The sequence below is a fragment of the Cupressus sempervirens genome, chromosome 7 (genome assembly GCF_028749045.1).
Source record: "Cupressus sempervirens isolate cs-2001-9-10 chromosome 7, ASM2874904v1, whole genome shotgun sequence".
In the NCBI taxonomy this organism is placed as follows: Eukaryota; Viridiplantae; Streptophyta; class Pinopsida; order Cupressales; family Cupressaceae; genus Cupressus; species Cupressus sempervirens.
Window position 1 is genome coordinate 697,815,003 of NC_143124.1, and position 21,738 is coordinate 697,836,740.

Genomic DNA, 21,738 nt, shown 5'->3' on the forward strand with positions numbered 1-21,738 from the left:
CACACACACACACACACACACACACACACACACACACACACACACACACACACACACACACACACATATACTATTGGAAATACAATAGGAAAGTAAACTCTGAGAGGTGGGGGAGGAGGGTGAATCAGCTCTTAGAACTTTCAACCTCAGAAACATTCACCACACATCTATCTCACAATTTATGCATATAAACTGAACTACCAAATTAAGCATATGTATCCATAGCATGAAAGTAAAAACATCAATCACACATATGACACAAGATATTTGGTTACCTAGAAACCCTTCAAGAAGAAGGTAAAACTGGGGTGGGGAGAACTCCCACAAATCTTCACTACTGTAGTAATAAAGTGTATCCAATGAAGGTTACAATGTTTTGATCATGAAACATGATCTGCCCTATGAAAGGTTTGTTCTGTTAAAGGCTTACAAAGATTGTTAGGTCTTACCCTATTAAAAGATTTCAACACCCTATTAGAAGTGTGCTTGATTAAACATATATGCTTAACATGTATCTTTAAAAAAAAAATATGAATATATTATTTCAATGAAGTCTATTTATTTGGAAACATGAACCTAGTACATAGTTTACTCCTTTTCATAATATGTGTGTAGGTCCGTATAGGGTTGGAAACCAATTTTTTATGCCTCACCTAGCAACATTGTCCAAAATTGAAGTGTTTTATATAGAATTAAGGGCTTTTGGGTGCTACAAGCTCAACAGTGAGGTCCATTTGAGCCCAAAGTACATCAAAATTAGAGACCCCATATTTTAATATAAAAATATTAGATCTGATCTAACAAACCCTTGTTTCTCTATTTTCTTAAAAAATGATCAAGCTATAATAGATTCAACTCTAATACCATGAAGGATTTGAGCAATACAAATCCACAGATCTCGTAATACACCTACATGCAAGAACCTATTGCAGAGAAGCAAAGACAAGAGAAGGTAAGGGTTTGGCTTTGTAAATATGCAAGAATGTATCTATCAAGCAAAAGAATGAGAAGAAAATACAAGAGATCAATCCTTATAAAAGGAGATCACAAAACCTAAAAGAGAAACCCTAATATTTAATTATTAAATGACAATGCATGTGCATAAAGTGAATCTTAAGAAGGGAGTAAAGATAGTTTAATTAATATAATTGAATAAATTATTTATTCTTATATGTATGTATGTATGTATGTATGTATGTATGTATGTATGTATGTACGTATGTATATATGTACGTATATATATATGTATATATACATATATGTGTGTGTATACATATATACACACATAGACATATGTGTGTGTGTGTATATATATATATATATATATATATATATATATATATATATATATATGTATATATATATATATATATGTATATATATATATATGTATGTATGTATGTATATATATACATATACTATTGGAAATACAATAGAGAAGTAAACTCTAAGAGGGGGGGGGGGGGGGGGGGGGAATTAACTCTTAAAAATTTCAACCTCAGAAACATTCACCACATGTCCATCTCATAATTTATGCATATAAATTAAAATACCAAATTAAGCATATACATCCATAGCATGAAAGTAAAAACATTCAGTTGTACAAATGACACAAGATATATTGTTACCTAGAAACCCTCCAAGGAGAAGGTAAAACTAGGGTGGGGATGACACCCACAAATCTTCACTACTGCATTAATAAAGTGTATCCAATGAAGGTTACAATGTTTTGATCATGAAACATGATCTACCATGTGAAAGGCCTGCTCTGTTAAAGGCTTACAAAGACTGTTAGGTCTTACTCTGTTAAAAGATTTCAACACCCTGTTAAAAGTGTGCCTGATTAAAGGACTTCAACTAACAATGAAGTAAGCACATTGTTAAAGGATTTACAATAGCCTATCAAGACTACTATGTTAAGAGATTTAACTAATTCACCTGTTAGAATGTCTCAGCAATTATCCTTCGGTTAGCATTGTGTTGCTTGATGACAAGTCACCTCTTTACTGATGTGTACTTGATCCTTTCTTATCAGATGTATCTCTGTTGTCTTCTAATTCCTTTCCTCTATTCTCCTCTAACTAATTTTGCAATGTATCTCAATTCACAACTCCTTAGTCTCCATGAAAGCTTAGTTTGTGCATGCAAAACTCTTCTATTTTCTCCTTCCACTCTCACAAAAAGTTTAGGGTGTGTCCTCCTTAAAAAGACCAAGGTGACTTAGGGTTAGGTATGAATCAACGATTATAATTCATCCATCTAGCTGCTTAACTCTTCCCTTTTTTTGATTGGATTCATATACTGCATATGGATTCACAATAAAGATTCATTCTTATCATCTAAGATCACAAAACAATCCTTAAGTTGGCTCCAAAATGGTTTACATTGAAGTTTGTGCTAATACAAACAACTATGTCAAAACTGTATAACTTAGCATCTAGAGTCCTTGATGCTTAGCATCAACTATAATTTCAATGTTGTAACTCAACCTCTGAATGACACGACATGCATTGATCACTTAGCATCTGAATAACTCGACACATACTATCTACTTGGCACTTGAGTGACTCGACACTTACTAGTTACTCAACACTTGAGTGACTCGACATGCACTATCTAACATGTTATGCTTGTGCATGCATTACTTGTTTGGCATGAACTAAGTTCATAACTTATAAATAACTAAAGTGTATAGACACTCATTTGTCAAAAACAATATGAGATTAACACACACACACACACACGTGTGTGTGTGTGTGTGTGTGTGTGTGTGTGTGTGTGTATACATATACATATAAGTGTATATATACATATATATAGTCATATGATATATAATACATGTATATTATAATATTTTATATATGTAAAAATATTGTTATTTATTATAAATACAACATAGTTATATTGGTAAACAAAATAGTGGTATTTATATCTTTTTTACAAGTTTCTTATGCATATGATATAAATGTATATTTTGTTTCTCTTACTTTTTGATAAAAACAATAGTATTACTTGTTAGTTTTAATATGTCTGTGTAACAAGTATATAGATGTAAATATGTTTATATATATGACAATTATAGGAAAGACTTAAAACTTGATTTCAAATGAACTACCAACATATTTTTTTTATAAACATATATGCTTAACATGTATCCCTTTTTAAAAGAATCTAAATATACTATTTGAATGAAGTAAATCTGTTTATTTGGAGAATGATGCTGGGGGTTCAGAGAGTCATAACTTTTGACTCGAGTTTGGATTTTCTTAGATTTTTCTGGGTTTTTTTCAAAATCTATTGTTGAGGTGGATTCCAACTCAGCCAACTTTGTTGGGGTTGTTTCAACTATTATTTCGAGAGCTAGAAATTCCATTTTGACCTCCAAATTTCATTTTAAAAATATCTTAGGTGTTTTTTTTTGTTTTTTTCTACTTTGTAATAACTTCAAAATTTCTTTCTAAATTTTAGAGATTAGTTGGCAATTCATCTTGCCTTAGTTGGGGGCTTTTCCTAGGAAAGATTGGGATTCATAGGATGAGTTTTAAAAATTACCAAAAATGAAAATTTTCATTTTTTAAGAAAATCTGCCAAATATGGTAATTTTCGGAATTGCAATAAGTAGGTGTTTGTTTTCATTGTAGAAGAGAGTAGAGTTGCAGAATTTTGAATGAAGAGTTATGTTATTCTGAAACATTTGTTTTGTGTCCAATTCGGATTTATCCTCTAATGATATTAGGGTTACATTAGAAACATGAGCCTAGTACATAGTTTACTCCTTTTCATAATATGTGTGCATTAAATCTATAACATGGTATATAGTGCCCTTTTTTATTACAACTTTTTAAATAAAAATGCATAGGGTTACATGCAAATAATTTTACAAATGCCTTTCTTTAACTAATTAACTAAATCTCCAACTTATATACTCCTTTCATTTGTTAATAATAAAATTGAAACTTGGAACCTTGTGTACTTATTTTCTTTGCAACCACAAAATACTAAAAGAAAATATTACATAACACAAGTTCTTCTTTAGATGAATTTCCTTAAACACCTTGTACCTAAAGTTAAAACTATCCTTTTCTCTTACACAATAATAATAAAGAACCATTCACAATGCTCGTTTGAGTAATACATGATACTTGAGAAATATGTACAAACAATCTTTCTTTTCATTTCTTTCCAAGAAGAGCTCCCATCAAAATTTGAAATAACCACAAGATAACCATGAAGGACTCACTTCCCAACCTAGGCCTCAATGAGACCACCCCAAGCTTGGAGAATCAAGGTTGAACGGGTTACAACCATACACTCATAAAATGCAACAATGACAAAACAAAATAACATTGAACACCCTTCCAAGGCTTGCACAAAGAGGTCCACAAAGACCCATTAATGGGGTGAAGGTGGACCAAGTACCCAAAAGGAGATGCAATGAATAATAAGAATACATGCCTTCACAAGGCTCAAATAACTCACATACTCTTCCATTTTGACAAAACAAGGCAACATGGAACCCATACTCCATGTCATGACCCTTCTTCTCTATGAGAAGAAACTCTACACTACAAGGGTTGTTCAACTATACTGTTCACCCACAATGTTACTTCTTCCCTCCCATGGGTGAGTAATGCCTTAAAATCCCATGAACATACACTCAAGAAAAATAAAGTATCAATACAAATCTCTTAAAGAAATGTATACAACATACAAAATGAAATCTAAGCTACATCATGAACACAAATTCAAGCTTTCCTTCTATGGAAATAGAGCACCAACCTTGATCCAAAGTAAATGGCAATAAGGATTGATGAAGAGAATTCTAGACAATAGGATAGCCCAAAGAACAAGACATAAGGTGTTTATGAAGCATTTGGTAACATGGAAGGATAAGCCAACATCAAAGGCTACTTAGCTAAAGGAGGAACATATTGTGCAAAAATGAGGAGATTAGAGTAGTTAGTCTCGAATAGGACTTGAGACTTTTCTTCCAAGGGGAGTATGGTGCGGGATCAACTAGGATCATGAATAAAGCCATAGCTAAGGGATGGTCTAGGTTTAGGTTAAAGTACTCTACAAGACCCTGTGGGTCAAACTTTGCAATTATGTAATGAGTGGATAGAAATGGAGTCAAAGTTCAAGCCTAAATGACCTTTAGAGACATTTAGGGCCATATTGACCAAATTGATATAAATGTTGCTTCAAGGGTTATTTTGTCATGAAATGGTCTTACCAGACTTTGTAATTATGTAATGAGGTAGATAGAAATGGAGTCAAAGTTCGGGCCTAAATGACCTTTAGAGACATTTAGGGCCATATTGACCAAATTGATATAAATGTTGCTTCAAGGGTTATTTTGTCATGAAATGGTCTTACAGGATCTAAATCCATGTAATTTTTCCTAATGATGGAATTTGAAAGGATTTGAATAGGTTTGGTAAGTGTCCAAAGCCAATATACCAAAAGTTGCAACTTTTCAAAAAAATTGATCACAATCGCTAACTAGCTTAAATATTGGTTGACTTTAGTTGGAGAAGTTGTAAAACCATTATAAATTTCCCTTGGATGCACTTGAATGTTGGTTAAAATAATTTGGAAGAAGAATTAATAAAATATGCCAGATTTCTCTATCATTTTTTAACAGTGTACAGCCTTTGTGTATGAATAGTCAATTGGCATGGTAAAGTAAGTGACTTGGTTTGAAAGTAGATTGAATTTACCTTCTGTTATTTTTGGTTTGAATCCATTGTAGGAAGTTGTGAATTATTTTTTCTTACTGGTAAGATTGGACAATATAACTTAGGGTTTAAATTTGAAATGCATCTAGTTTGAGTTTCCACCCTTGAAATTGTATGGTCCTAGGGGAAATTCAATCTAAGAGTGTGTGCATATTAAGATTCAAAAGGTTGCAGATAGAGAAGTTGGTACATTTGCAAGAAATATTATGCCCTAGCCCTACATCTCCATGTGTACTGGTAATAGTAGGATGCAAATGTGATTACAAATCAATGGGTGGAGTGGTTGTGTTTAAACTAATGGTGGATTAGGAGGTTTTAGGAGTGTCTAAGGAGTTGGTTCAATTTTGGAGTAAAGATTCCAAGTGGTTTCATTGTAAATTTGTCCTAATTATGCCTAGTCACCTAATTAGCCCTATGAACATTTGGGTAGTTTTTTGTGAGTTGGAATTTGATCTCTTGGAGTTTGGAAGAAATCCCAAAAGGGTGCTTAGAAAAACTATTTATTTGCAGGGTCTAGTGGAGAAGTTTGGAGAAAATTCCTAAAAATTGAATATGCAAACCTTATTGAATTAGGTCTCCTAACTAGGTCCAGTATATCCAATTTTGGTTTTAGAGTATTGTGAAGAGTAAAACTTACCCAAATGAATTGAACTAACAATATAAGGATGTCAGGAGTCCATTCCACCCATGGGAAGTGGTAGAAGTCTATGTATCATTTATCATTCGGAGGTATCATTTGTCATTTCAAGCATTTCCTTTGAGGTTATCGACCTTTTTCCTATCAATGGTAAGCTCACATTCATCCAATATTGTTGTCATGGAGGTGGAAACACCAACATGAGGTTTGACTTAAGAAACCTCGTATGCAACAAAATATATTTTTCCTTCTTCTATATGCGAAGGTTATAAATGCATAGTTGAAAGTTGTAGAAATGTATAGAGAAAACTAGAAACACAACCCTTCACTCTGAATAAGAAAGAACTCTTGGACTTATTCACTTAGCTATAGAGTCCAACACCTTTTGTTCGAATCTTGGGCAGATAGATCTACAAATCTTTTAATCCAAAACCTAGACCCTTTAGTTGATGAGGGCATCTTTAGAACTAATTTCCTAGTTTTAGCATCTAACATAATTTGCCTCAATTTTTTGCATCTCGTTCCTCTCTACATCTCATTTACAAATCTATGTTATTATATTTCTTTTATGAAATTTATTTTACTACTCATTTAAAAAGTCGTCAATTTCCTATCACTTTACCTAGATCATATCATTATCATATCCAATCATATCAAATAAATGTGGAGGAATAATTAATTAAAGTTGTCAACTCTTCTTAAGGGTTGACGCTCAACCTAATTGATTGTTCCCTCAATGAAATGATCCTCAATTAGAAATGACAAGTGAATAACTTCCAAGTTTGCATTCCTAGACTAAAGATCTCATTTCCATCACTTTACTTGTCTTCACATGTCTAGATCTAGACTCAAACTTGGATTCTCACAATTCTTAACATAATAGTAAATTTAGTTGACCTTAGGTTAAAAAGAAACTAATAAGATTAACCAAAATTTAAATTTAATTTAATAAATTTAGTCAATCTTGTAAAAAAGAAAAGAAAAGGATGTAATAGAATCAAACATATTTAAATTTAAATTTTAAAAATTAAAAACATCAAAATCTTGTCATGAAATAGAAGTCATACTCCAGAAATAAATAAAGAAGAAGAAGGCAAAAAAAAAAGGTGATAAATTAAGACATAAAATTGAAACACCGAAAATACTTTAGCAAATATCTGAAACTACAAACTAAAATGCATAGAGGATTCTTAGTACCAATAAATAAAAAATAAACAAACAATTTTAGCCACACAAAATTATCCAACTTGACAATATAAAATTATATTATCCAACTTGACAATATAAAATTATATAGGTACCTAATTAATGCTGAAGTTTGAAGCAAATTCCTCGAGTGGCTCCAAAAGTGGAATAAATATTTCATGAGGGCTGTCCTTTACACGTAAGGGAGCAATCGCTCGTAATTATCACAAACAATATTTTTATTAATTAATCAATTGGGTGGTGGCGTCTACATGAAGCAACCTTTCAACTGGAATGCACGAGAATCACATCAAAAATGGCGCCTATTAAAGAGCCCCACGTTCTCACACGTGTAGGGCGTCGATTCAATCCAGAGATCCTGGAAATAAAAAGACCTACAGTCCGGAGCGATTAACTAAAAGTCTAAAGGGGAAATAATTCCCAGAATGTGCGTTGCCGGGAAGCTTCTGGCACGAGGCAGGTCTCCCTCCGTTACAAGCAAAGAAGCGATATAAAATTCCCTCCGTTGAACTGTGTGTGCCACGTCATTGAAACTGATGGACGAGAATCTGCCACGTAGGTACGGGCTTGACACGTGTTCAGGACCGAAAATATCCTGGGATAGGGCTTATATAAATTGGAGCCTCTGTAGACCGTAAAGGAGTTTTGATCATCTCGCTCAAATCTTCGATATTAGATGACAATGAACAGTATGGACGCTGGATAAGCCTGGATAAATATGGCGAAAGCTGCCACTGCAGAAGTTTCTTGAGCATCGTGAATCTTCTATTGGGCATTGCTGTATATCTACTTCACTAGATCTATATATACCGTTTGTCTTGTACCGTTTTAGGGATTTTGAAGCCTGACATTTGAAGTCGAGTTGGGAAAATTGATTAACAGTAAGAGGATCTGGGTGCTGCTTGTTACGGACGATCGAGTGCTGGGCGTCCCTGAAGCGTTAGTTTGGAAGCCGGGCAGTCACTGCATGTCTTCTACGTTTCATAGGTTGAACACAGGGAAAGGGAAGGAAGTAGCAACGGAGCCGCAGAGGTAATTTATCCATCTTTGTTGCATGTTTTATGGGTTAAGGGTTTCGACATTCAATATTCGAGACCATAAAAAGTGAGTTTCTACATCTGCATTCAGTAATGCTTAGATTTTATCATATAATTTGCATTTGCATTTGCATTTGGATTTGGATTTTAATTCAACGAGTTTTTAGATAGTTTTTTCTTGGCGGAATACATTACACAACATGTATCTTGGACGCATTAGTGTGACTTCTTAACTAAGGGGGTATGTACTTGGACTGGGGTATCGAACTGACTCATATTCAAGATATCCCTTGTGTTGTTGGATCAATGCTGTACACAAGGCTTGACCCCTGGTAGGTCAAGGGGCACTCTGTAAATTTTGAATTTTTCTAACAGTTTGGTTACTATTTGTGTCGAGCTTAAAGGGCTTGGCATTGGGTGACCTTAGCGCTTTATCAGACATTGCTGGGGTTTCCGAGTTATATGGCTCTGGCATTTAGATACATTTGCTTACAGCATACGAGGACATTCCTAACCGGCACAATGAAACTTTAAAAGTGAACAACATAAAAGGCCTTTTCATCAAGACTCCTCCAGGGGACCATTTTACTTATGTAGATTCACAGCAAAGGAGACAGTCTGGAGAAATAACATCAGACTGACTAGGAGTTTTACGAGGGTCCCTTAGGCTTATGGCCTCATGAACGTCATTAGAAATCTTTCATTTCATTTATTCTGTATAATTAAAACTGAATAGTTGTATCACTTGAATTTTCTAATGTAAGTGCAAAATTCCCTCAATTAATTCCTGTCTTTAGGGTATCTGCATTTATCCTGTTTATTCCGCAAATTGAAAACTAAAATTGGGAATCTATTTGTAGTCATTTAATGATTTAGATAATTTTGCACATTTGTTTTCATCTAGCCGAAATGGCAGTTGATTATATTGGCAAATGGATCTTGTTGTTTGCCACTCAAAACTTATAAAGTTTGGTTAATTAAATGAGTTGGTCGTAGCTTCATTAGCTTGGAGAATTGGCGTTAGAAGCATCCTAAAATGAAGGAGATTAAACTGAGAAGCCACATCGAGTGCCCATCCTTTCTCTTCTTTCTGTTTTGCAGCACCTTAAAGATTTTAACTTGATTTGCAAAACGGTGACTTTGGCGATTTTGGAGACTTTTGAGGTTACGCTCATTTTGTTTTAATCTAGTGATTTCTCCGGGTCTTTCCAATGTTTGAATTTTTTCGAGCCTCTGTCAACTACCACTTAAAGCGCAACTAGGACTGCTAAGAGTCCAAGCAAAATCTGAGTTTCAATGCCATGATTTAGATAATGTGGCTCTGATTGTTGGCATTTTTCATTTTGTTTTGATCTAGTGATTTCTCCAAGTCTTTCCAATGTTTCAATTGTTTCGAGCCTCTGTCAACTACTACTTAAAACGCAACTGGGACTGCTAAGAGTACAAGCAAAATCTGAGTTTCAATGCCATGATTTAGATAATATGGCTCTGGTTGTTGGCATTTTTTATATTTTTGGGGTTCTCTGTATTGTATATGTTTGTCTGTTCTTCAAATTTAAAGTTGAATCTTTTTATACATTTTACATTTGGACTGTATAAATATTTATATAATTATACATTAACTGTTCATATTTGAGAAGCTAAAAAATGGTTCATCTTTCTACTAATTCAAAACTGAATTTGCATGTCCATTAGCATTTGGATTTTGTAAACATGTAGACATTTTTTTCCCCTAACTGTTAAGATTAATGTCTTGGCATCTATAATTTTGCCATTTGCATATCCATGTTTATTCCCAACATTGGACACATTTTCATCGTGCTTTCACATATGGTATCAGAAAAATATTTACAAGAGCTTCCATTAACTAATCACTTCTTAATATTATTTATCATTTTTAAACATTTGGATATGCTTTTCTTTTTTAAAAACTTATGGTTCAAATTACGGAGCTAAAATATATAATCTCCACTAGATTTTAATATTTTGTTGGATTTTGGTAATGATTCAATGACCGATTTTGTGGTTTTGCATAGACTTGTATTTTCAACAAACCCAAACATTGTTTATATTTGCATTTGGATTTGGTCAATGCTTGGTTACTGATTTGTTGGAAAACATGCCTTAACCTGCATCTGATTTGAATCTGGTGTGGATGCTGACATGGTCCATCTATGGAGTCACTTAGGGTTTTGTTCAAGGGGATTGGATTTGGCTGGAACTACAAGGGGAGAACCTGAGTGAACCTGTACATACTGGGGCCTCACTTTGTTTTGCTTCCTCCAAACCAGCAGTCACTAATTTTTTATTAAATTTCATTGATAACCATGTGCTGGCGGTTTGGTTGTTTCTCTTCTGCAGAAGGTATTTGAGCTGATGATACTGAGTGGGCAGTGTAATAACAAAATCATGAATGTCCCGATGTGGTTGCAAAGGGTTTATCACTTGGCCAAGCAAGGTGTCCACTTGACATGCTTGTGTCACAACTTACTTTTCCCTGCACAACATTTCAATTTTATACATGTGTGCTCCTTTTGTAACTGCTAAATCTGTGTCAAAACTGCACATGTACTTATTTTAATAATCTGCTCAAATGTGATGATTGTAGCTTCCATCTTTTGTAAACTCAGTTGCCTTGTACCTTTAGATAACTCCTTACTTTCCTTCTTTGCTATGTACTAGTCGAACATAAAAAATTCCTGTTCTAACTTCCTTACTTTCCTTCTTTGCCACGTAATGAACATTATTCTTTCTTGTATCAACATGACAATTTGTCTATGTTCCTTGGGGGGATGTGTCCCTAGGTATTTTTTGCCTTGTACCTGCATTGGGACGCCTCAGATATGTCTCCCTGTTGTCCCTATTTAGAAAAACCGCCCTTGCTGTCCCAGGAACACAGGGACTTCCTGGCGATGGCTGTACATTGCCATGATGGCTGTGGATGTCACTGTCTTAGGAAGGGTTTGTCTGTCTCATAAGTACTCTTTATTTTTATGTTTAAAGCACAAGATAATTAAAGGTTTTTTCATTTTTTTTATATCACTGTTCAAATAGATTCAGTTGGTCAGAGGCAAGATATCAATTGTTAGAATATAATTGATAGGTATTAAGTAACATGGATCGGTTTCTATAATTGTAATTACATTGCCATTGTTATAGTTGTGTTCCAAATGCAGATCCCAATATCTAATAATATAAGAGTAGGAGACATGTCTCTATGATTAATCATTATTAGTTTATATATTAACAATATTAATTACAATTATAACATATGTATTATATATATAGTATATCAACATTGTATGTTAAGATTAAATCAATCCGACTATAGCTATATTCTTGACACTCCCTCTTAGTTAGGGAGGATTGATATAGAACACACTATGCTCTTAAGTATATGAAGAGATCATCTTAGTATGATATTCCTGGAATGGTATATTTAAGGATATTGACATAAATCCATCAACACACACATATATATTAACATATATTACATATGGAATTTGCTTCAATTCTCTATGAGACTAAATTTCTCAACACTCCCTCTTTACCAAAGAGAGAATTAAAGCAATTACAATAGAAGATTTGGACACCACCTTAAGTGTGGTCTATGATAGATTAATATGGTATCCGCCAAGATCTGACTTGAAGAGCCATAACAAATTGATTTTCATGATGTCTAGCAAAATTTGGCCTAAAGAACCATGATAACTCTTGCACCAACACATTTTGGTGTTAGGAGATAGATCAACTATTGATAAGGTCGTCACCTTACAATGGTTACCTTCTGGTTGATACGTTTGTTATCATGACTTCCAACACTCTAGGACAAAACTTAAGGAAGTTTATCATGATAACAGGTCTACCATTTATAAGATTGTCACCTTACAATGGTTACTTTCTATTTATATATGTCAATGAAAGATTGTCACCTTTCATTACATATTATATGTGATATAGTAACCACCATGAACCTAGTTAGAGGGTGGTACAAAGGCTTTCACCTTAACTTTCTCTCACAGAGAAGAATGCATTACAAGGAGTTTCACTTAGAGCTTCTCCTCATAGAGAAATTTACAAAGGATTGCACCTCAATATTCTCCCTTTGAACATCGATCTTGGCAAGTTCGGTCCTCTAGTTACTTCCATAAAAGCTCTCTTCACCCAAGGATGCCTGTCAAACTCACTTTGAATCTGATATCAGTGTTTTGATTTTCTAGTGATAAGTTAGTATTTCCTCAGATGCATTGAAGAGTAGGCCCATAAAAAACATGTAGTCACACACATCTATTTCTAGACTCCCTCTAAGTATCAATCTTCTACGCTCCTACATTGCCTTTGAAGAATTATCTTACTCCCTCTCAATGTAGAAGAATACTCATAAACTCAATCATCAAAAATATTTTCTTCAAGAGCCTCAATTTATCCAGCCTAATCACAACTTCTTTGAAGCTACTATCATGAGTTGCTTAATGTGCCATTCTTCTTTTCCTGCAAGATCAACTTCAGATACAAAGGAAAAAATCAAGGAAAATAACTCATATAGTACATATAAAAATGCAAGTGATAGAGAGACTATAATGAGTAGATAAATGTACATATAAAAATGCAAATCATAGAGAGACTTTAATGAGTAGATAAATGTAATATTAAGAATAAGAATACTTATCTGCACAAAGTACACCAATGAAGGTCCAAGTGCATCAAATCAGAAAATCCCTCCATATAAGTATTTGTGAAGTAATGAGAATGCAACATTGAAATGAAATGATTTTAACAAACATTCATGAGAGCAAAGTCTAAAATTCTCCCCAATGTAAATTTCTCACTCATTCCTTTATGTAGTTTTCAGTCACTTGTCACAATGTAGAGGAAGACAAATAGTTGGAATGTTACACTTAGTCAAATAAGCTAGACGCTTCAAATATTAAGGCTTGATGATTAATATTCCCTGCACTTTCTTAGTATGCCCTCAACATTAAATTTAATACCTCTTCCAGTTCCCATGGACATTATACACAACATGATTGTCTAAACTTTATATGCCATGTCAATGAACATCACCACTAGAGCATCAACCATCTCAGGGTTTGAATTTGACGCTACATCTATTCATACATCTTGGTCCACAAAGTTTGCTAATGCAGCCTCAAATTTCTAGAGTTCTCTCAGTTCAGCCTGAACATTCTTTATGCCAATCAAGTAGTGGGATTCATCAAGAAAACAATAGCCGTCATTGCCACAACAACCTAGATTCTAGGAGTAATCCTTCTAGGAGGTTCATGCTTACATTTTACTTACCCAGAATATTGCCAATTGTCCTGATCATACCAGGTTGGTTAATTTGCTTGCAAAGAATCCTACTTCCTACAGCCTAACATCAACGCTGAAGGAGCCAACCTTGGAAAGATAAGGAATTCCATTCATAATTTTTCTTTCTACAATGATGTCTCCACCGTCTCTTTAGCAGGATTAGCTTGAACTATTTTATTTAATGGCAACCTCCAAAAGTACATAGAGAACCAATTCACAATGGTAATATATTAACCACAGAGATGGAATGAACAATAGAACCAGCAGATGCTATCGAGGAATATTTTCAATCAACCTTATGCAAGACTATATTAAATGCTCCGCCAAGAAAGGGCAACTGGAAATTTGTATCTTAGTCCATTGTATTTTGTTGACAATACTTAGTCTAGTTATGATAGTCCCTAAATTTGATATCCTGGGCTGATGGAAGTGGTTGACAGTGCAACATTTAGCCGGCTGCTTTCATTTGAGAGACATTATGCTCACTGTAGTTGAATTTTGCGACATAAGATGATACCTTATTATGTTATTTGGTATGTGGAACTCTTTTTTGTCTTTTCTGTTTCAGAAATTCCATTTCCTTTCAATTTTCTGACAATATTATCACCCAAAGATTGAGCACCACACTCAAAACATTAAAGCCGAATAGTTAAAACGATGAGTAGAAATGATTGCTTGATCCCACACACAAAGCTCAGTTTTATCATACTTGTTAATCGACATTCTCCATTTGCATGACATCAGCAGCTAAAGACCCCTGATCTGCAAGTTTGTTACTGTAATTTGTTCCCAGCAGGTCAATCTCATGAAACCCTACCCAAAATGTGATGGCATTTGCAAATCTTCTCTGCTCTAGACTACATCCTTGCACCAAGGGCTGGAATAAGTGTAAAAATGTGCCCAGAATTGCTGTATGCTTCCAAAATATGATTGTGACTGTGACTGGGCACTGAAAATGCCCTCCAGTCAACCAAAAATAAACTTGCCAATGAGTGCTAGGGTGAGAAAATGAGGCTACGGGATTGGGTTTTTGTTCAATCAAGTGATTCCTAAGGGAGTTTTTATTCACAAGATCTGATCTCTGCATGCAAATTGTGCCCAGAACTCCGTTCTCCAAAAATCACCTGTAAAAATGAATTATAGAATACCCAAATTGGCTGCCTCCACTTTGTTTTAGTTTGTTCTTGCATTTTATAAACTTTATTAAAATTAAAATAAAGCCCCTTCTCTAGCTGGTACAGACCCTTGAGGGTCTAATCTTCAAAAGTTCCTCTTTTAAAACAACTTACAATGCCTAGGAAGGTACTTTATTATATTATAAAGTGAGTTTGTAATTTCACTTTATCTTTATTTAATCCCAACTTAGGAAATATTTACATATTTCTCCTTTTATTAATAAAATGCTGTTATGGACAAGAATCTAGCTAAAGCACTGTGATTGATGCTCGAGTCCTGCAGGCCAACTAGCAGTTTTTAGTAGGAAGTAGGTGACTCCAATCCCCGCTTAAACTACTCGAAAGTGATCTTGCTCTGCTCCATGGTCTTTCGGGGGTGGTCAACAAGTCAACTGCTTGACCTGCCTAAAAAATGAGAACTGCAGTCTGAAAGTCCAAGACGGCTGACAAAGTCCCTGCCCATGACCCTCAGAATGAATCCGATAACCATACTGTTGATCTATGGGAACTCGAATGACAGGTCAACCTCCGCTCATCTGCTTGTCACCTAGGAAGGGGACATTTTAGTGCTTGTTATCAAACTTTGCATGATGGAGTGCCATTTTTCAAAACAATATCTCGATAGATGCCTGCAAGCTATAATTATTTTTGGGTTGCTCTCATTTTTGAATTGTGTGAAGCTTACAGTGTAATGTGAATAATACACATAATTGCATGAGGCGGATGATGTTGCTAGAGTGTAATATTGTAATAATACCTAGAATAGTATCCATGCCAAAATATCATACAATGTTGTGCACGGACATGGATAGGAAGTATTAATGTATGGTATATATTTGAAGGAATCTTTTATTTTGGGATGTATGCAAGTTACAGTTTACTGTACTTCAGTGTTAAATTTTGTAATTATGCATGAAGCTATGAAAACTTTAGGCAGCAGGAGGTACAGACACCTATATATAACTATATTTCTATGGTATAGGCCCTGAGAAAGGTATACTTCCATATTCTATGTGCTTTAAGAGACACTAATAAGATGTGCTATTGTAACTGTTAAATAAATGCAGATATCATGATCATTTAGTCGTTCTTATACTATGCTGTGTGCCAGTTTGGAACCATTGAGTAATGATCTCTGAGTTGTTTGACTACAAGATAGTTACTCTTATACTGTGTTATGCACCAGAAGCATATATTGTAGTTTGATTATATAATGTTGCATTTATCTTTGATGTTCCTGCAACTGTTAGAAGTCTGGGACCAGGAGCAGCTACTGCAAAAACTATTTTGACAGTTTTATGGTTACCAGATTTTCATTTCTTTGTACACATGTTTCAAATTTTGTAGGTTTGTGACACCATTGTAAACTAACATTCACAGTTTTCTTTTTAAGATATAAGAAAACCCATTAAGATCATTCTGAAATGCAATATTTGAGAAAAGTGGAGTGTAGATCACATGTAGAGTTTAAATTGTCTATTATGGAAAGACGATGTTTAAACTAAGTACAAGTCCTTATGAAACATTTCTTGCATTTTATTGTGGAAAGGAGGAATTAATAGTACTTTTTTGGCAAAGTTATCATGGGTGGATGATAGAGAGCGAATATTTTAGAATGGGAATTTAGGGTGTAGAAAATTTGTTTGTACTAGGAAGGGTGAGGTATGGGGAATTCAGAGTAAGTGCATGTTCTGTCGAGCTTTGAATTATTATGATTGCATAAATAAGACATGATTATGGGATTGGAGCTCCCTTTTATGAGACATTTCTTGCATTTTATTGTGGAAAGGAGGAAATAATAGCACTTTTTTGTCAAAGTTATCATGGGTGGATGATAGAGACCGTGAATATTTTAGAATGGGAATTTTAGGGTATAGAAAATTTGTTTGTACTAGGAAGGGTGAGTTATGGGGAATTCAGAGTACGTGCATGTTCTGTGGAGCTTTGAATCGTTATCATTGCATAAATAAGACATGATTATGGGACTGACTGTGTATCCAGAAAGCAGAATGTACACTACTAGATCTTATTTAATTTATTTTCTTTGTGCTTATGGGTATTAAAGTCACTTGTGATTTTTATTTCTGTAATTAATAAGCGTATTCAGTTTACAGAAGGTTGTATATAATATGAACATTTAATCATTCCTTAATACTTTGCAGGAAAAGGAAGGCACGTAGTGGAAACCATGGAAACAATTCTGTAGCAGAAACTTTAGCCAAGTGGGAAGAGCTGAACAAGCAGGCAGAGAGCTCAAGAGATGGCTCAAAAAGAGTCAAAAAAGCACCGGCCAAAGGTTCAAAGAAAGGATGCATGAAAGGAAAGGGCGGTCCTGATAATGCACATTGCAATTACAGAGGAGTTAGACAGAGAACATGGGGAAAATGGGTTGCAGAGATCAGAGAACCAAATCGGGGCAGTCGACTGTGGTTGGGTACCTTTTCCTCAGCAGAGGATGCTGCTCTGGCATACGACCGGGCGGCAAGGGCCATGTATGGATCTTGTGCTCGTCTGAACCTTCCTGAAATTAGTGCCTCAAAGGAGTCTTCAGTAACATCTACTTCAACTCATGTTACTTGTCAGTCTCCAGATTGCTCTACATCTCAGCAATGTGAGGTCTCCAGTGAGTGGAAGAATTTTAAACAGGGTGTCTCTCCTAAAAGTCCTTGCCAAAGTCCGATCCATCTGTCTTTGTCTCCCTTGAGTGATCTGGTTTCAGAAGCTGGAGTGGAAGTGAGGGACAGTGCTAGAACTTTTGATATAGATCAGGGACATGGAACTACTGACATGTATTCTGAATGTCCCCAAAAACTGCATGTAGGCATTGAGGATTCGAGGCAGAATTCTGAATTGAAAATTGCCTCTAAATCTGAGGTAAAGGCTGCGAAAGAAGAGACTACATTAGATTTATCAGATAAACCAGACGCTATCAAATCTGAGGCAAGCACCATTGAAGGAGACCCAATGATTTATTATCCCCTCAAGGCAGAGAAAGGAGATGGAGAGTTGCTCACAAGAATTTTACCTAAAAGTGATTTAGCAGATATTGGAAATGCTTTTGATTATAAGCAAACAATATCCCAGGGGACTATTCCTAAGCATGATTCCCAGCAGGAGTTTTCTTCCACAGTTCATTTCTTATCATCAAAGTGTGAGATGCAGCCAACAAATGCTAATGCTGAAGCCTTGGATTCTGGGGAACCTCTTGATTCTCTACCTGACCTAGAACTGCCTAGTTTTCATGAAGTGTTTGATCCAGAGGAGTTTTTAAGAATGATCGAGGATGAAAAAAAGGCTGATATCTCAGAAGCAGGCACTGTTGTTTTCAATCCAGATAGTTACAGCTGTTGGCCAGAGGAAGAATTTACTGGAGGGAATGGTTTATCTTGTAATCAAATGAACACATCTACCATCCCATCTTTTGAGTCCCCGCAGTTACAGAACATGGATGGAAGACTAATTGAAAATGTCTCTCCTGGGCAACAATTTTCCAGTATCGATGTCGGTAAACAAAATCATATTGATGAGAGAAAGGAGTTGAGGAATTTTATTGATATGCAGCAGTTTCATTTGGATGGTCTTGGACCATCTAACATCAATGATGATAAACAATCTTTAAGATTTGATGATAGACAGGGTCTACATCAGAAGGCTGTTAATGATGGAGATTTCTTGTGTTTCCAATACCCAGACAACAATCAAGATTTTCAGTCTCAAAATTCTGGATCCTGGCAGATCTCATCATCACAGTAGATACTGGCTGATGTAATCTGACTGAAAGCGAGATCCCAGAGTGTGTGAAGATATTTTAAAGGGTATGAGTAGATGCATCTTGTAAGTAGGAAAGAATATTTGTTGTATTAACAAAGATACTTGTGCATATGTAGATATGTGAGATATGTTTTATATGAACTGGTCATCTGTTATCCCCTTTTCCTGCTTCAGCAAACATCCTAAAGAGTAGTGAAAGGAAAAACCATTTTTGACAGGGGAACTGTGTTATAATCCCCTTTTCTTCTTTTGAAAACCTGAACTTGTGTTTCCACTGTACAGAATCACAACATCGGCAATTATATTCTGTTTGTCAGAGTGTGTAACAGTAGCATCTGAAGCTGAGTAGACCCTGTTATATTATACACCAATGAATATAACTTCTCTTTACTAAATAATTTTTTCAATATGCATTTGACTAGAGTTATACGTGCACTAGAGATCCATGATGTTTGTTGTTACACCAACTTGAAAGTTTAATTAATCATTCAATCATCCCCTGGTATTCACATATTTAATGTTCAAAGCTATTAAGTGCTGAATTCTTATTTATATAGCTGGTATTGAATGGCATTGCGTCTTGAGTATGTAAGAAGGTCACCATTGCATGAGAATGTTGGCAAGCAGATAGCTATAGAATTTTTAATGTGGGAAACATAATTTTCAATATGTAGTGTGATCATGCTTGATTTCGACGGGAGGTGACATATGTATGTTTATTGAGAATTTGAAATTTTTATGCAGAATCTACATCAAGTGAAAACAACTGTTGGGCATTAGTACTCGAGTACATTGAAGTTGATTTCAGTGGAATGATGCCCATCTTTAGTAAAGCACTGCCCGAAAGAATTCAAGATTGTAAACATTTTTGTTTGTTGCTGCCTGTTTAGCTGAGATTGTCAATTTATTGCCATTACTCTAGCACCTCACAATACGTTCTGCTTACATAGCTAATTGCTTGCATCTTTTGCCCAGTGGTTTTGTCTTTTAGGCAATCAAATATTCCATGCTAGTATTCCTTATTACTAACTAAACATATCCTCATTCTGAATTTCAAGTGAAATAAGAATGCTGTTGAAACTCATTGTGTGGTTGAAAGGTAGTAGCAACCGAGCTAGCATTTTGTACGTTATTAATGTAAGATATCTCAATGAACTTCTCTTCCAAATGAGATTCATAACTCCTGATTACCAATAAGGTTTTGTACGTTATTAATGTAAGATATCTCAATCAACTGCTCTTCCAAATGAGATTCATACCCCTGATTACCAATAAGGTATATATAGAAATGGATCAAGTTCATTCTTGCTTGTGGGTCGTCAGTGTTTATCGGTACCGCTAATGACTTTGGCTCTCCTGTTTTTAGGAGGCAAAAGGGTCTGTTTGTCAGATCTCTTCATGCTTTATTTAGTAGGTAATGGGCTGAAGCTTAGATTAATTATTATTACGTGTGAAGTATAGACTTGAAACCAAGACCTCCCAGATGAGAGGCTCACAAGTTACACCATCATTGTGTTGTAAGCTCTTGCCTTGCTTACAAACATTTTGCAATTGATGAATGGACCTGTTAACTGGTAATAAGGGCATCCAATATCATGATCCTTTAATCTTGTGACTGCGATATACAAAAGGTTTATCCTATATGTGCTTCATTAAGGTGCTCACAATTTTTTTTGTTGTTCGTGTCATGTTGTGGTTTGGCATAATTGCCCTATTTCATATCACCAGTTTGATGATGCTAAATATTGAGCTAGATCCTATTTCATATCACCAGTTTGATGATGCTAGATGTTGAGCTAGAAACTTTATTTAAAAATGAATGTAACGGATACACATTTTGTGACCAAGTTGAGGAGCTTGTTTTAGGGATGTGACCACGGGAAGGAAGTAAGGAAGTGGGAATGTTGTTGTGTTGTGGGTTAGATTTCAATAAATATTTAAAATATTAGTAGAGGCAAATTTGTTGTTCAGTGGTCTGTTTGGTTGTTGGCACAGGAATTGGAAATTAGTAGTAGAAATGGGAATGAGAATGAGAATGTGGATTGAGAATGGGAATTGAAATTTGTAATTTCAGATATGTTTGGTTCACCTGAAAATTTGATTGGGAATATGTTAATCCTGTTTTTTGTTGTTCAAAACTGGAATTGGAATGAGATTATAAGGTCCAAAACTATTTTGAAACAAAGGATTTCATTCCCCGTTGCCTTCTTGGTGAGATTGCATGGAGTTTGTAGAGGACAACATTGTTTCAGAAGTATTTTTAAAAATATTCATATTCACAAGGTAGATTTGGAAAATAGATAGATGGTACGACCAAGCATCTACGTCTGCACTACCAAACAGAGCACGCTAATGACAATATATGCCACTCAGAATTACAGTAAAGTAACAATGTAATAATTGTTTATGGTCATAGAAATAATGTGTAGATCAAATGAAACCATTCATTGGTGTGTGATCACATAATCAATACTTGCAAATTAACCACTGGCTACGTCCAGGATATGTTTCCAGTAATCGTTGTCATCATCGGTATTCATTAAGTCCCTAGATGGCAACAACTTCTATTGCTTCATTGGATTTATTAGAATTTTTTGCAACATCAAGCTATGTCGCTTGAGAAATCAATGCTGCATAGGCATCAGTGTTTACCAGAGGAGTAGACGAAATGTCTGAAGGTCCTTTATGGTAGTTATTACATGGACTTGATACCATGGAGACTACCATAAACCAAAGATAGCTTTTAACTCCAAAAACCCATCTATGATTGGACTCGTTGATGAATAAACCGACAAATCCATCTGAAGTGAGGGTCTGCGCCAACTACATCATAGGATTGATATGACCTTGGTGGTAAAAAA

The 21,738-nt window shown here is 35.0% G+C and overlaps 1 protein-coding gene across 1 annotated transcript; it reads left to right on the forward strand.

Moving 5' to 3' along the window:
• The first annotated feature begins 8,221 nt into the window (after positions 1 to 8,221).
• On the forward strand, positions 8,222 to 19,275 carry LOC149549126 (uncharacterized). Its single transcript, XM_089792564.1, has 2 exons — positions 8,222 to 8,613; positions 17,269 to 19,275. Exons 1-2 carry the CDS (start codon positions 8,549 to 8,551, stop codon positions 18,857 to 18,859), a joined length of 1,656 nt encoding a protein of 551 aa, XP_089648690.1. The 5' UTR covers positions 8,222 to 8,548; the 3' UTR covers positions 18,860 to 19,275.
• Positions 19,276 to 21,738: the final 2,463 nt, after the last annotated feature.